The sequence below is a fragment of the Mesoplodon bidens genome, assembly GCF_964165515.1.
Source record: "Mesoplodon bidens genome assembly, chromosome: 7".
Taxonomy (NCBI): Eukaryota; Metazoa; Chordata; class Mammalia; order Artiodactyla; family Ziphiidae; genus Mesoplodon; species Mesoplodon bidens.
The window spans coordinates 112,970,089-112,985,608 of NC_138164.1; the positions used below are offsets into that span (position 1 = coordinate 112,970,089).

Below are 15,520 nucleotides of genomic sequence, written 5' to 3' on the forward strand. Positions count from 1 at the left end.
TCTGAGTCTCGGTTTCCTCATCTGTAAAGTGTGAATGATAATAGAATGGATGGCATAGAGCTGCTATTTATGAAGTGCTTGGAACAGGGCCTGGCACACAGTAAGTGCTATATGTAAGTGCTTGTTAAGTTAACAGACTCCCGAGGGGAAGCACCCAGCGGCTGCCTCTTCAGCAGGCCCCTCTGCAGGTTAAGTTCTCAGAGACAGACCCGCTTCAGCTGTAGGAACCCTGCATCAGTGCCGGGGCCCAGGCTCACTCTAGCAACTGCGTGCCCCTGTCAGGAGCCCCTGGTATCAGCAGCAAGCAGCTGCCTCCAGTCTCCAGCTGCAGAGAAGGCTTGACTGGTCTCTCCCCAGCTCACTGTCTGCTCTCTAGTCCCCCTTCCCCCTCCCCCTCCACCCCCCTCTTCTCATAGCCACTGAGCTCTCTGCCCAGCCTTGCCCAGGGCCCTGGGTCATAGTGGGACCCTCCCCAGCCCCTGCAGGTACCTTAGCGAGACCCCTTAGGTCCTTTCCAAAGACACCTTGGAAACAGCCCAAAGGTCCATCAATGGATGAATGGATAAAGAAACGTGGCACAGCCAGACCATGGAATATCATTCAATCACAAAAAGAAATGAAGCTCTGAAACGTGCTATACTGTGGATGAGCCTCAAACACATTACGAATTATGAAAAAAGAAAACCACTGTGAAAGGAACGGGACACAAAAGACCACATTTTGTATGATTCCATTTATATGAACTATAAGAGATAAATCCACAAGAGACAGAAAGCAGATTGGTGGCTACCAGGGGCTGGCGGTGGGGGACAGGGAGTGACAGCTACAGGGTCCTAGGTTTTACCTAGAGTGATGGAAATGTTCTCGAAGTATGCAGTGACGATGGTTGTACAACACCAGGAATGTACCAAATGCCACTGAATTGTTACTTTAAAATGGTTAACTTTATAGTATGTGAAATTCACCCTGATACTATTTTTTCTTTTTTTTTGGCAAAAAACACCTGCTCGGTTCTGCTCAGTGCAGCTGCCTGGGACCCCACTGTGTGCCCGGCCCTGCCTTCAGATTCATCCCTCACCCGACCCATCACTGCCAAGCTGGCCTGTTCCAACTGGCCCGCACCCCCCCGCCATGGTCCCCAGGTCAGGGTAGCTACTGCTGAGGCCCTTTTTACAGATGCACAAACCGAGGTGCCGAGAAGCAACTTGTCCACGACTGGGTGCCAGCCTCTTTCCATTTCCCCCGAGAGGCCCCGGGCTTAACTCCTCCGCCACCTTGCTTATCTCCTCCGGCTGTACACCGGCTCTCGGGGGCGGGGGGTTCATCCCCTGCCAAGCCTGAGAAGGGGCCCTACCCACGGCGAGGGATGCTCAGAGAACCAGATCGAAATCAAAACACACCTCCCGAGACTACCAGAAGTGAGTATTCAAGTGACCCGTGACCCCGGACGTGTTCTGAGAATGAGTGACAGTGGGGGCAGGGTGTATGTGACAATTTGGGCATCTCCCGGTCTCTCTGAGGGGCCTGAGTGACTGCAGGTGATACACAGAGGGGTCTGCAGAGGCGGGTGGCCTTAGGCCCTGTGACACCGCTTGTCAAGTCAGTTCTGGCCTCTGACCCACTCCTGAGTGGCATTTGGGGGCAGTGGAGACCCAAGTGCTGTTACTTGGTGGCCTTGAGTCCTGTCTGATAAGGCCTGGGGAGGGCTGAGCCTGTCCCCACAGGGCCCTGGCCTCAGCCTGCAAAGCCTATTTTAAACCAACCCTAGGGCCTGAGTGCTGGCCCCAGCTTTGCTGCGAACTGCCTCTTTTCCCTCCCTCCCTCCCCGCTTTGCCGAAAAGGGAAACCATTTTCCATAATTATAAGCATTGTGCAGCATGATTCCTGTATCCGTAATGATGGCTCCAGTGGCAGGCGTGTCCCTCCCCAGGACAGTCCACTTGCCCCACTCTTGCTTTTAACAGAAACATCTTCCTGACTGCACAGGGGGCTCCCTGGAAAACGAGTTGGGTCCCCAGGCATCCGTTCTTCTAGGGCACTCGCTCCCCTTTCACGCCACACGGGAGCCCGGTCTCGCCCCAGCCTGGCAGCATTTACCAAAATAGCAGCCGAAACCAATCTTTGTAAAAATGCACCAGTTCGGGTATTTACTAAAATATCTTTTAAAACTTGATAGGATGAAATATCTTTTTAAAAGGGTCTGGATCTCTGACCGGCTCTTTTGCATATGTTGGACACAGCTGAAGGGTTTCATCAGAATGCAGCTTAATTGGAGCCAAGAAATGAAAAGAAGAAAAATGGCTTCAATCGGAATGAATCAACATCTATTAATGGCGGTTTAAAATATTTCTGCTAATAATAATACATTAAATAATCTGCCTTTTGAAGCTGGCTAACTAGACAATAGCCCATCTCTGCCCCCAAAAGGTAAACAATGATGGTTAAAAATAGCCCCAAGACCTATTTACATTTTTTTCCTCCTGAGCATTTTTGGTTTATAGTTCATCATTCCAGGGGTTAGAATTCTAAAATCTTCTCTGTGTATTTACACAACTGAGCTATTGCTATGTATCACGTTGGCTATCAGACTCTTCCAAGAAAAATGAGTTTGTATCTGGACTCCCGCACACCAACGGTTTGGGTCAGATGACTAGACTCTGTGAAATGCACATGGCCCCAGCAAGGGCCCCTACAGTGCTTTTTCTCCATCCAGACCCCTCAGCCATCCTAGGTATACATGTGGGGTATGCAGCAGACAACTTGGGGCTTCTTGGCAGCCTCTTCACAGGATGAGACTTTATCCATCCACAGCCCCCCACCAGGTGCCTCGTCTTCCAATATTTTAGTCCAGACTGAAACGAGATAAATACAAAGGACAATCGCAGGTCACCTCTCTCCCTGACCCTTTGGGAAGAAGGAGGCTTGAATCTCCTCTCTGTACACAGCACTTTGGGTGGGGGGCAGGGAAGAACTTCCCAGCTGGAGACATTTCTTTGTGGTTTTGCTACTATTACAAGCGTTTCCGCCCAGAGCAGTACGCGTGGGTACCAATGCCAGCAGGCTTGGCAGGGGTCAGGGAGGACTGGTCTTCCATCCTCAAGGAGGCATAGATTCCTTTCACGTGGATGTGGTCTGTCTCCCCAGGGTGGCTGGATCTATCTCCACCCGGAGCCAGGCAAAGCCGGGGGCTTGTGGGGTGTTTACTTGGCAGGTGATCCAGGGGTCCCCGGCCCAGGCGGGCTCCCGGCACCAGCCTGGCTCCTCCTCAGGGTGTGGAAAGTGGGAGATGGCCTTTCAAAAGGTCAGTCAGGCTGCCCCATCCTGCCACTGCCCATGCAGTGATCAGGGAGCAGCTTAAATTAACGTTTTGTTTAAGGCAGTTCTGCCCAGAATTTATAGTTATTTACCTGGAGTTGTCATGGGTGTGAGGTTAGGAGAGACAGGAGGCGCCTTGCCTAAGGCTCTCCGCGCTCTCCTGATGCCCACATCTCTGCTGTCCAGGAGGATGCTGAATTGTCCAGACCTTGCCTTCTAAACAGGAACAGGGCTGCAGAATGGTACCTCCCGGCTCCCAGCCCTGAGCCGGGCTGCAGGATGTGGGTGGGAAGTCCCTGCCAGCACCCCTGGCTGAGTCCTCTTAGCCTCGCTTAATTAGAATCCTCAAATAACACAGTTTTCTCCGATTTGGGGGCAGTTCTCACTTTATCCAGATTCCCAAGTTCTGCATAGGTTGGTGTTCAAGTTCAGGCCAGGCACTTGCCCTGTAACCTCCAGATCTCCTTCCCATCCCTGGGCTTCACTTCCTCCCTCTTCTGACAAATTCAGAGTGATGAGTCGGGGTCCCGCCTGGGGGAGGGGGCCAGTGCACTCTCCACTGACGCCCTATGCTGTGCCAGCCTCTCGGGGCTGGATCGCTGCCCCTCCCCCCAGTCAGCACCCCTTCCCTGGGGCCCTGGCTGGGGACCCGTCAAGCACAGCCGCTCAGGGCCCCACTGTTCACCCCGACTGATAAGACGGTCCGGCAGCTGGTGGAGACTCGCCCCGCAGAGCACAGAGCGGGAGGCCGGGGGCGGGCGGGACCCGCGGGCCGATCGCTGCGGCTGGCCTCCAGCGTCCCGCGCCATCGCTCGGTGTCCGGGTGGCCGCGGGGGAGTCGCGCTGCGCACGGGGCGGGGCGAGGGCGGCGTCCGCAGGTAGCCCCGGGGGGGGGCGGTGGCGGGGAGCCGGCCAGGACCCCCAGCCCAAAAAGCCGAGGGGGAGGAGCGGCGCGGCGGTGCGCGTGGGCGGCCAAGTTTGGCTCCTGCACTTGCGGCTTCGCGTGCTGCGTCTGGGGAGGCGAAGAGGGACCGTCCCCTCCCAAGTTGGGCTCGGACCCCGGCCCTCAGAGTCACTGCAGACCTCTGGGGGTGACTTCATCACCCCCTTTCCTGGACCCTGTGCGCCCGGGGCGCACCGGAGCCGGGCAGCGAGCCACGCCATGCTGGAGGGCGACATCGGCCTCGAGGGGCTGCCCCCCAAGGAAGCCCCCGCAGCTGGTGAGTATCCAGGGGCGGCGCAGGGGGGCGAGGGTCCCGGGCGTGGCGGCAGCGGCGTCGGGGACGTTTCGGGGACAGCGGCTTCCCCGGGACCAAGGGGCAGGCGACAAGGACCCGCGTCTCCGGCGGCGGGGACCGTCCCCCGCGAGCTTTTTTTGGGGGGGGGCTGACTTTGTCGGCCGCAGGTCACTGGGGGCACTCACAGACAAACTGACGGCGGACAGCTGGACCGCGGGCTGGGCGGGGCTGGGGGAGGCAGCGGCCCCCTGGCGGGCAAATGCCAGGCCTGCCGTGCGGTTTTCAATTCCTGGGAGAGCATCTTCCAGCCGAGCGGCGTCCGAGGCCCTCGGCGGATGGAAGGTTTTCGGATGTTTTCACAGGCGCTATTAATACACATAATATTTCCGTGCTATTCTGGAGATTTATTTGCGATGTAAAGTAACTACTCTGACTTGAAGTCATAATGGAAACTGCGGTGGAACTTGGAGGGGACAAACGAGGCTTGGACAGGAGCTGGGAGGGGGAGTCCCTGGCTTCCTCGACCCCTCCCTGCACATAAATCATGACCCTGGCTATTTTTATACCAATAATTTTAAAATAAATGACCCAAGCAATGTTTCCTGAATGATTTTTCCCCTCCCAGTTCAGAGGTTATTAAATAAACCTCAGAGCGGGACAGTGACAAGGGGCTCAAGCGGGCACTCGGCCTTATTTAATTATACAGCTGAGTTCCAGCCGGGAGCGCCCTGGTTAGGATGCTGTGCCCTGCAATCAGAGCCACCTGGAGCCAGGAGCCGCTAACTGTAGCACGAAGCACCGCTACTGTTCCTCCCTCCTCCCCCCATCCCCCCATCTCTTTTGGTGAGGGTGGGCTGGATTCCCATGGAGCAACTTATCCTGATGTCTGCTGCTTCTTAAACAGCCCCCAATTTGGCTTCTTTCTAGAAATGACACTGTATACTCATCAAATTCTTCCCAGGAGGAAGAGAGAGGGGGCACTGCCAGCCAGAGGTGGGGAGGCCAGACCTAGGAACAGGAAGGAAGAGTCAGGCTTGAGAAGTCAGCCAGGACAGTTCTGGGCACACTGGCCTGCTTGCACGCGTGGCTTCTTCCAGCTCCCATGCGGACATGATGAGTTCTGGAACCAGCTGGGCACAGGAGCCCCAGACTCAGCATCTGTGAGCATCTAACCAAGCTCTTGCCTTCCGCTGGGCACGGAATTAAGCACTTCACTGGTTTCATCCTCAGTCCAACCCTGTAAGCTGGGAGCGGAATCTTCCCCATTGTGCAGACAAAGAAACTGAGACCACACAGTTAGTACATGGGGCTACCAAGAGTGGAGCCCAGGATGTCTGGGTCTAGCTCCCATGAGGCTTCTGGCTCTCCCTTACCCCACCCCAAGCAGAATCACCCAGTGATGCAGCTGAAACTGATTCCCGCACACGAGAGTGTACTAGCTGGGGGCTTGCTCTTTGGTTTTGAGATCCTTTAAATTGGGGGGGGGCAGGCCATATCTCCGATGTGAGTATCGGGAGGCTTTCCCTAACCGAGGGTCTGACCCATCAGATCTGAGCCGTAATGATGGACAGACTCCACTCCTAGAGCAGACCTTCTGCTCCCTTCACCTGCATCTCCACTCTGTGTGGTGGGCAGGGGTCTCGCCCCCTTTCCCCTGCTCTGGGCTTTAGCAGTGACAGGGCTAAGACCCTAGGACCAGTGCCCCAGCCTCCATTCCTGGGTTTGCCGCGGGGCATACTGTTCCACCACAGCTGGCATGGAAGAAATGTGGGCAAACTCTGGCAGCATCACACTACTCCCTAGCTCATTCGGTGTAATTAAGACCCAGAGGCTGCATTGGCGCTCGCAGGTAAATAGGAAGTAATAAAGCCAGGGAGGTGGCGGAGAGAAAGGGGCCTTAGTCCTCTGCTTTGTCTCCATGCCAGGCCCTGAGGCCCTGAGAGGGGACGTCCTCGCAGGGGGGGTGCAGCTGTGGAGAACCCAATTCTAAATCCCAGCTTTCTGCCCGCAGCTCTGTGACCTTGCCCAACTTACTCAACCACTCTGTGCCTTAGCTGTCAACCCAGAGGGTTTGTGAAGGTGACTTGAGTGTATAGCCTTTCTGCTGGAGTGGCTCTGCTCTGTGCATGAGTACCGCCCCCATTGTCGTCATCCCCTCTTAATCTCCCCTCCTCCCCCTCCTCATCTTCATCACTGCAAGCTTCAGTTCACAGACCCAGATGTGAAGCCCTACCGGATGTTCTGAGACTTATCCCAGGACCGGCTCATTCTTGCTTCCCTGGAGCAATCGATTGTTACAGATGCCATGTCCCTCTCTGCCTTCTTTAGAAGCTCACTCGTTATTTATTAATAAGCTATTTATTCATAAGCCCATGGTCAGCACCTCCCGCAAGGGCAGGTGGGATTAGGACGAGGTGGGGGTGGGCACCCCTCCCCCAGGACACGTCTGCCCGGCTCACTCCTGCTCATCCCCCAAAACCCTTCCGGGAAGGCCCCTCCTCTTGGAAACTAGCCCAGGTGCCTCTCTACACTGATGGCATCCTGGGCGTGGAGAGAGGGAGGGAGAGCTGGTGGGTAAAGATGGCTGTTGGTTGAGCAGTTCACTGTGTGCTGGGCGTCGTCACATGTGAGACTCCCCTACTTTATGAGATGGACACTACTATCTCCCCATTTATGGATGAGAAAACTAAGGCATGAGGAGATTACTCAAGGTCAAACAGCTGATAAATGACAGATGCAGGATCTGAATCCCAGGCAGTCTGGCTGTGTGCACTGTCACCACACTATGCTACCCACTCAGAGAGGATGGGAGAGCTGTCCCTCCCGAAACTTTCACGAGCCTCTTCAACAAACAGCTACAGGTTGCCCGGCACTGCGTCCTCAGGGCTTGGGACACAGCAGGGAACAAAGCAGATGCAGGCCCGGCCCTCATGAAACTTTTTTTTTTTTTTAGATGTTGGGGGTAGGAGTTTATTAATTAATTAATTTATTTTTGATGTGTTGGGTCTTCGTTTCTGTGCGAGGACTTTCTCTAGTTGTGGCAAGCGGGGGCCACTCTTCATCGCGGTGCGCGGGCCTCTCACTATCGCGGCCTCTCTTGTTGCGGAGCACAGGATCCAGACGCGCAGACTCAGTAGTTGTGGCTCACGGGCTCAGTCGCTCCGCGGCATGTGGGATCCTCCCAGACCAGGGCTCGAACCCGTGTCCCCTGCATTAGCAGGCAGACTCTCAATCACTGCACCACCAGGGAAGCCCCCTCATGAAACTTCTTTGACCACGTAGGAGAATTCAATATGTCATATGTTGGCTAGTGATGTGTCCCATGAAGAAAAGCTGAACAGAACAGGGGGCAATTTTAAATAGGGTGTGTGCCAGGGAAGCCTTCATTGATGGGCAGCCTGGGAACACACACCTGAAGGAAGAGCACTCGGGGCAGAGGGAACAGCCAGTGCAAAGCCTCACACCTGAAGTGCCCGAAACATGCCCGTGGGCTCACGGAATCTGGAGGGAGTGGGAGAGGCAGTCCAGATTGTGATGTGTCCCTGGCCACTGGGCTGGGTGAGATGGGAGCTGCTGGAAGGGTCTGGAGCTGACCAAGGTTTGGGCAGGATCCCTCTGGCTGCTTTGGAGAACAGGCTGAGGGGGGGAAGGACAGAGGCCGGTCCGGAGACTCTTGCAGAAATCCAGGCTTGAGATGCTGGTGACCTTGTGCCGGGACCCGTGGAGGTCAGCCTCTGGGTATATTTTGAAAGTAGAGCCGACAGGAATTGCTCACACATCGGTTGGAGGGTCTGAGAGTAAAAGAAAAATCAAGGACTGCTCCAGGATTTTTGGATTGACCTGTTTGGAGAAACAGGTATGGGTCGGGGTAGGTGAGGAGTTCACCTTTTTGGTTTTTGTTTTTTTAGTTGAGGTTAAATAGACATAACGTTTTAATCATTTTTAAGCATACAGTCAGTGGCATTAAAGTCCATCTCGAATGTTGTGCAACCATCACCACTATTTCTTTTTTTTTTTAAATTGTATTTATTTATTTATGGCTGTGTTGGGTCTTCGTTGCTGCGCGCGGGCTTTTCTCTAGCTACAGCAAGCGAGGGCTCTTCATTGTGGTGCGGGGGCTTCTCTTGCTGCAGAGCACGGGCTCTAGACGTGCAGGCTTCAGTAGTTGTGGCACACGGGCTCAGTAGTTGTGGCGCACAGGCTTAGTTGCTCCGCAGCGCGTGGGATCTTGCCGGACCAGGGCTCGAACCCGTGTCCTCCTCGTTGGCGGGCGATTTTTAACCACTGCACCACCAGGAAGTCCCCACTATCTACTTCTAAAACTCTTTCTTATCATCCGCAAAGAGAAACTGTGTACTGATTAGGCAATAACTCTCCATTTCCCTCCCCCCATGCCAGCCCGGGGTAACCTCTGTTCTACTTTCTGTTTCTATGAATCTGACTATTCTAGATACTTCACAGGAGCAAAATCACACAATATTTGTCCTTTTGTGTCTGGCATATTTCACTTTACATGGTTTCAAGGTTCAAGGTATCAGAACTTCATTCCTTTTTATGGCTGAATAACATTCCATTGAATGTGAGACCACATTTTCTTTATCCATTCATTCAATGGACACTTGAGTTATTTCCCCTTTTTGGCTGTTGTGATTAAAGCTGCAATGAAAATTTGCATGCAATTGTCTGTTTGTCCTGTTTCCAATTATTTTGGGTATATACCTAGAAGCAGAATAGCTAGATCATATCTTTCACTTTTGAAGAACCACCAAACTGTTTTCCACAGCTGTGGCACCATTTTATATTCCCTCCAGCAGTGTAAGAGCGTTCCTGTTTCTTCAATCCTCACTAACACTTGTTAGTTTTGCTGTTTTTTTTCATGACAGCCACTGTAGTAGTTGTGAAACGGCATCTCATTGCGGTTTTGATTTGCATTTGCCTAATGACTAGTGATGTTGAGCATCTTTTCATGTGTTTGTTGGCTATTTGTATATAGTCTTCGTGATACACTCAATTTCTTTGCCCATTTTATTATGGATTGTTTGTCTTTTTGGTATTGAATTGTAGGAGCTCTTTATATATTCTGGATATTAAGCCCTTACCGATGATAAGATATGCAGATATTTCCACTCATCCTGTAGGTTGTCTTTTCACGCTCTTGATCATGTCCTCTGATGCCCTTGTACGTACAGTGAGCTTCTCTTCTGTGCCTTCATGTGGCGGATTGAGCAACCTGTCTTGTACCCCTGCAGTCTGATGCATAATTCCATTCAACTTAGAGGTAGATGACTCTCTGTCTTTGGGCACTAGTGATGTTGAGCATCTTTTCATGTGTTTGTTGGCTATTTGTATATAGTCTTCGTGATACACTCAATTTCTTTGCCCATTTTATTATGGATTGTTTGTCTTTTTGTTATTGAATTGTAGGAGCTCTTTATATATTCTGGATATTAAGCCCTTACCGATGATAAGATATGCAGATATTTCCACTCATCCTGTAGGTTGTCTTTTCACGCTCTTGATCATGTCCTCTGCTGCCCTTGGACGTACAGTGAGCTTCTCTTCTGCGCCTTCATGTGGCGGATTGAGCAACCTGTCTTGTACCCCTGCAGTCTGATGCATAATTCCATTCAACTTAGAGGTAGATGACTCTCTGTCTTTGGGCCAGTTACAGGGCCAGGAGCTGGAGGTGCAGTGCAGCCGCCGCCCTTGCTCTCATGGGGTTTACAGCCTGTCTTGATTTACACTGGGGTGTACGTTATGGACAGGTCCTGGTTCTGGCTAAGCACGCCCTGTGTGCCGAGGGCACATCCATCCGGCAACCCTGCCTGCTTCACCTCAGCCGTCACCTCCTTCAGACACGCAGCAGGTCGGGCCTCAGGGAACTGCATCCGTAACGTCTGCCTCCCTGGGTGGATTCATTCTCTAGCCCCAGCACAGGGCCTGGCATGGTGGGGCTTGGTGGAGGGATGGATGATAGCTTTTGTCAGTTTTTGTCAACCCATTCTGCTTTAGGCACTGTTGTGAGCCCTTTGCGTACGGCACCTCCTTTAATATTCACTCGTTACGTTGGTGATATCATTAGTAATATCATGAGCCCCTTTTGACAGATGAGGAAACCAAGGCACAGAGACACCAAGCGACACGTCCACGCTCACACAGCCAAGGGTACCCTGGGAATCAGTCAGCGTAGATGGGGGGACCCTAGATTCAGACCAGAGTTGGGACAGCTGGACAAGGACCAGAACTGGGTCCCCAGCTCCAGACTTGGGGTCCTCCCCAACTCATCTGCCACCTCCCCAGCTCTCCAAAGAGAAGGCAGTCCTCTGTGGGGGGCTAGTGGGGGAGGTTCTGCTGCTGCTGAAGTCCAGCAGGGAGCCGGGTGTGGCCGATAAGATCTTCCTCTCCAGAGCCTGCCCTTGCCTGGCGTGGGCACCCCCAGCAGCGGTCACGGCCCCCGGCTTCCAGCACCAGGCCCCTGTGGCGGCGTTTTCATGCTGCGTAATGAAGTATTAAAAGCCTGCCGACCCTCAGAAATCCACTTGACGATGGTCACGTGGCCTTTGGGTAGACAAACGCCTGGTTTCTTGCATTCAGCCCTCAGAGGGCCTGTGTGCGCATAGATGTCTTGCCTGGTAACCCACCCTGCTTTCGTGTTGCAGCCCGGGGGTTACCTTGCTCCCCTCTGGGCCTTGCACTGCGATGCAGTCCAGCTGGGCTCTGGGCTCCCCCCCACACAGCCAAACCCACCAGGCCCCACCCCCTCCAGTCTGCCAAAAGCTCCTGCCTCCAGCTGCACCCCCATTTGCCTCTGGGGCTGGTGTACAAACATTCCTGGCGACACCCGAGATTTCATCCTTTCCCTTCACACCCAGCTGGAATGATTTCTGCCCACGTACAGCCTCGGGTGTAGAATGATTTTTTAGTGCATTGACACGGCACCTTCACTGCAAAAGTCTGAACACGCCGTTGGGGGTGGAAATGGAGCTGTTGATGTGAGCTGTGAGAAAGAAGGCATAATTGGGCATAATTTTTATTGCATTGTGTTTCCTGGACGGAGAATGGCCGGGGTTTGGGGGTACAGGGGTAAGGGGGTGCAGAGCAGCTCCAGACTGCACTCGTGTTCCTACTGCAGACTCTGCTCTTGAGGACTCTGGGCTCCGGGCTGGAGCAGGAGCCCATGGAGCATTCCTTCCTACTCCCAGCCCTGTCCTCAGGCCAAGGGGGCTCAGATCCCTCCCACCTCCAGGGCTTAAGCGAGTCACACAGCTGTGCGTGGCGCTGGCAGCCCTCCACTCAGGCCCACATTCCGCCCTCTACCTGGTCCATCTGATGCCAGTTCCTGTGCATGTCTCAAAGCTGCCTACAGCTCCCCGTGTCTGTGCTGCCCTCTCTTCAGTTCCACTGTTGCCTCTGCACTGGCCTGTGTCCACCTTGCCCCCCTCCTCCCCCTGTAGTGGACCCCCGCCAGCCCTCACCCAGCCCTGGCCCACAGGTGGGGCTCACCTGCCTCTCTGATTCCTTCTCACCTCCAGCGCTTGCCCTCAGCCTCATTGGCCTTCCTATGGTCCTTCATCCTCTCTTTCCTGCTCCCTGGGCTCTTGGCCGTTTCTTCTTCCAAGCTCCATCACCCCCTTCAGGAGGTCCTTCCTGACCCCAGTGGCACCTCGGCACCAGGCTCCTCTCCCCTGAGCACTTACACAGCTGCCCCTATATCTGCTGCTAGCAGTATTCTATCAGTGTCACTCTCCCTGCACTCCACAAAGTTCCAGAAGGACAGGACTTAGTGTGGTTTTGCCAGTTTGATTTTATACCACCCGTTTGTCCTTAAACCCCCAAGATCAGAGCTGGAGAAGACCTGGGGGTTGCCTGGGCCAGATCAGCGTCGCCCACTTGGGCTCAGGACGCCCATGCACGGTGTTCGTGTCTCAGGCGAACTCCTGGGCGTTAAGCATGCCATTGTATTTCATTTGTGTGCTATATGAAAAAGGAGTGGTTTTAAGTGAAAAATACTTCACTTTGGATATTGGTATAGCATGGAAAGTTTTCCCCTTGATTGATAGATAGATGATAGATAGATAGATAGATAGATGGATAGATGCATATAGGCAGGTAGATGATACAGAGATAGCTCTACATAATGTGTTTTGTATAACATATATAATCTCTATATATAGAGGTAGATAAATACATATATATGAAAATTTTTTTTGGCTGCACTGGGTCTTCTTTGCAACATGTGGGCTCTTCGTTGTGGCACACAGGCTTCTCAGGTTGTGGCACTTGGGCTCCAGAGTGCGTGGGCTCTCTAGCTGAGGTGCGTGCGGGCTCTGGAGTGTGTGGACTCAGTAGTTGCAGCTCACAGGCTTACTTGCCCTGCATCATGTGGGATCTTAGTTCCCTGACCAAGGATCGAACCCACATCCCCTGCACTGGAAGGTGGATTCTTAACCACCAGACCACCAGGGAAGTCCCATATATATATGAACTTTAAATTGTCATCAGGAATTCCCCGGTGGCGCAGTGGTTAAGAATCCTTCTGCCAATGCAGGGGACACGGGTTTGAGCCCTGGTCCAGGAAGATCCCACATGCTGCAGAGCAACTAAGCCTGTGCGCCACAACTACTGAGCCCACATACCACAACTACAGAAGCCCGCGTGCCCAGAGCCCATGCTCTGCAACAAGAGAAGCCACTGCAATGAGAAGCCTGTACACCAACCGCAACAAAGAGTAGCTCCCACTCACTGCAACTAGAGAAAGCCCCCCTGCAGCAACGAAGATCCAACACAGCCAAAAATAAATAAATAAAATAAATAAATTTATAAAAATAAAATAAATAAAATTGTCATCAGTATGACTGGTCTGGGATTATCTTGTCTGAACTATCATCATTATCTTGCATGATGCATTTTAAAAATCAGCCAGTTGACACGGGGAGGGGGAAGGGAAAGCTGGGACAAAGTGAGAGAGTGGCATGGACATATATACACTACCAAATGTAAAACAGATAGCTAGTGGGAAGCAGCCGCATAGCACAGGGAGATCAGCTCGGTGCTTTGCGACCACCTAGAGGGGTGGGATAAGGAGGGTGGGAGGGAGACGCAAGAGGGAAGGGATATGGGGATATATGTAGGCATATAGCTGATTCATTTTGTTATACAGCAGAAACTAACACACCATTGTAAAGCAATTATACTCCAATAAAGATGTTAAAAAAAATCAGCCAGCTGATTTTGTATGTTCGTGACTTGTTTCTGCATGACGACTCAGCGTTGGGTTCAGACTCTTTACCAGCTCTTTCTTCCCCACCAGAAGCACATGGCAGACGTGAGCAAGGCTCCCGCCCAGCCAGTTACAGTTGGGTAATTGTCACCACTCCGTCTCTGTTTAAATAAATTTTTCTTTTACAGCAGTTTTAGATGCACAGAATTATTGCAAAGATAGTACAGAGTTCCCATATGACCCACACCCGTTCCCCCCGTTGTCAACACCTTGCATTGTTACGGTACATCCTCACAACGCACCAACCAATACTGATATGTTATTATGAGCTGAAGGCCACACTTTATGCAGACTCCTTGGCCCTTTTACCTGCTGTCCTCTTCTGTCCCAGGATCCCACCCATTTAGTTGTCATTTCTCCCTCGGCTCCTCTTGGCTGTGACTCTTTGTTTTTGATGACCTGGGCAGTTTGGGGGACGACTAATGCGGTTGTTTTGTGGATGTGCCTCAGCTGGAACTTTTTGTCATGCTGAGACGGGGATTGTGGGTCTGGGGGGTGGGACCACAGAGGGGAAATGCCTTCTCATCCCATCGCATGAGGTCATATGCCATCAACACGGCGGGTCCCTGGGATGCTGCCTGCTCCCTGGCTGAGGGGAGGTGTCAGCCTTCTCCTGTGTGAAGTTACTCGTTTCTTTTTTTTCACATTGGTGGTTGAGGTTCTGGAGATTTCTGAATGAGCTACTGATTTTAGATTATAGCCATCAACTTATGAAACCATCTGAAGCTGAATTTACTAAATTTTTATCATATGTGAGCTCTTTCTTAATGAGTATTTTAACATCAGCGGTCCTTCCACCACCGACACTTGGGGTTATATATTAAACAATATGTGACTAAGAATAGAAACAATTTAAAACTCTCACTTGGCCAAAGCTCCAAGGGTTGTTAGAAGTGTCCAGCTGAGCCATAAATCGAGTCTTGACCTCAACTGACCACCTCACTTACACACAGAGGCTTCCAACTTCCATCTCAAGGGGGAAATCTTTAAATAATTATATCACTGATTTTAATAAGTAGTCATTAGAACAGGTGTTTTTCTGCCCTTAAAGAGGCTAATGAATGTCCTGTATCCCTTCCAGAGACCCCAGAATGAGAAATCCAGGTCCAACCCCCTCATTTTCCTGGTGACAGAAGGAAACTGGAGCTCAGAGAGGTTGAGTGATATTCCTAAAGTCACACAGCAGTTTGGTGACAGAGATGGGACCAGAGCTCTTGTTTGCTTACTCCAAATCTGGTGCTCTCTCCCCTCTTCCCAAATCTAAGGAGGAGGTTAGAGTCAAAGGATGATTAACTTTGAAAGTCCCTTGAGGAGGCCACATTGGAGGCCAATCTTTAAGACAGGTCCAGAGCCAACTGTGTTTCCTGCTGCCTTAGAAGAGACACCAGTGTCTTGTGTCTTTGGCTGGTGCCAGATGAAGTTCAACCTCTAAAAGACAGTGAATCTAGAGAATGCATGCAGCTCCTCGAGGGCTGGAGTCCTGGGGCGTGGATGACGCCCACATGCTGAAAGGCACGAGGGCATGAGACCTGAACAAGGAACAGGAGGTTCACCTCCCTCGACTCAGGTTCCCTGGGAGGTGAGTGATAGGTGGAACCACCTGCAATGTTTAAATGTCTGCTCTTATCACTGTTCTTTTGGGTGGGGAGGAGAGGAATAGCCATTGTATTTGAATCTTTATGAGCTT

At 52.3% G+C, this 15,520-nt stretch overlaps 1 protein-coding gene across 1 annotated transcript in view; it reads left to right on the forward strand.

The window, feature by feature from the left end:
- Positions 1-4,471: 4,471 nt before the first annotated feature.
- ANO1 (anoctamin 1) overlaps positions 4,472-15,520 on the forward strand; it is a 167,777-nt gene continuing 156,728 nt past the window's right edge. Inside the window, exon 1 of the mRNA XM_081239285.1 lies at positions 4,472-4,535. Within this exon, the coding sequence (XP_081095411.1) occupies positions 4,478-4,535 (58 nt within the window). The 5' untranslated portion in view covers positions 4,472-4,477. The remainder of the gene's footprint in view (positions 4,536-15,520) is intronic.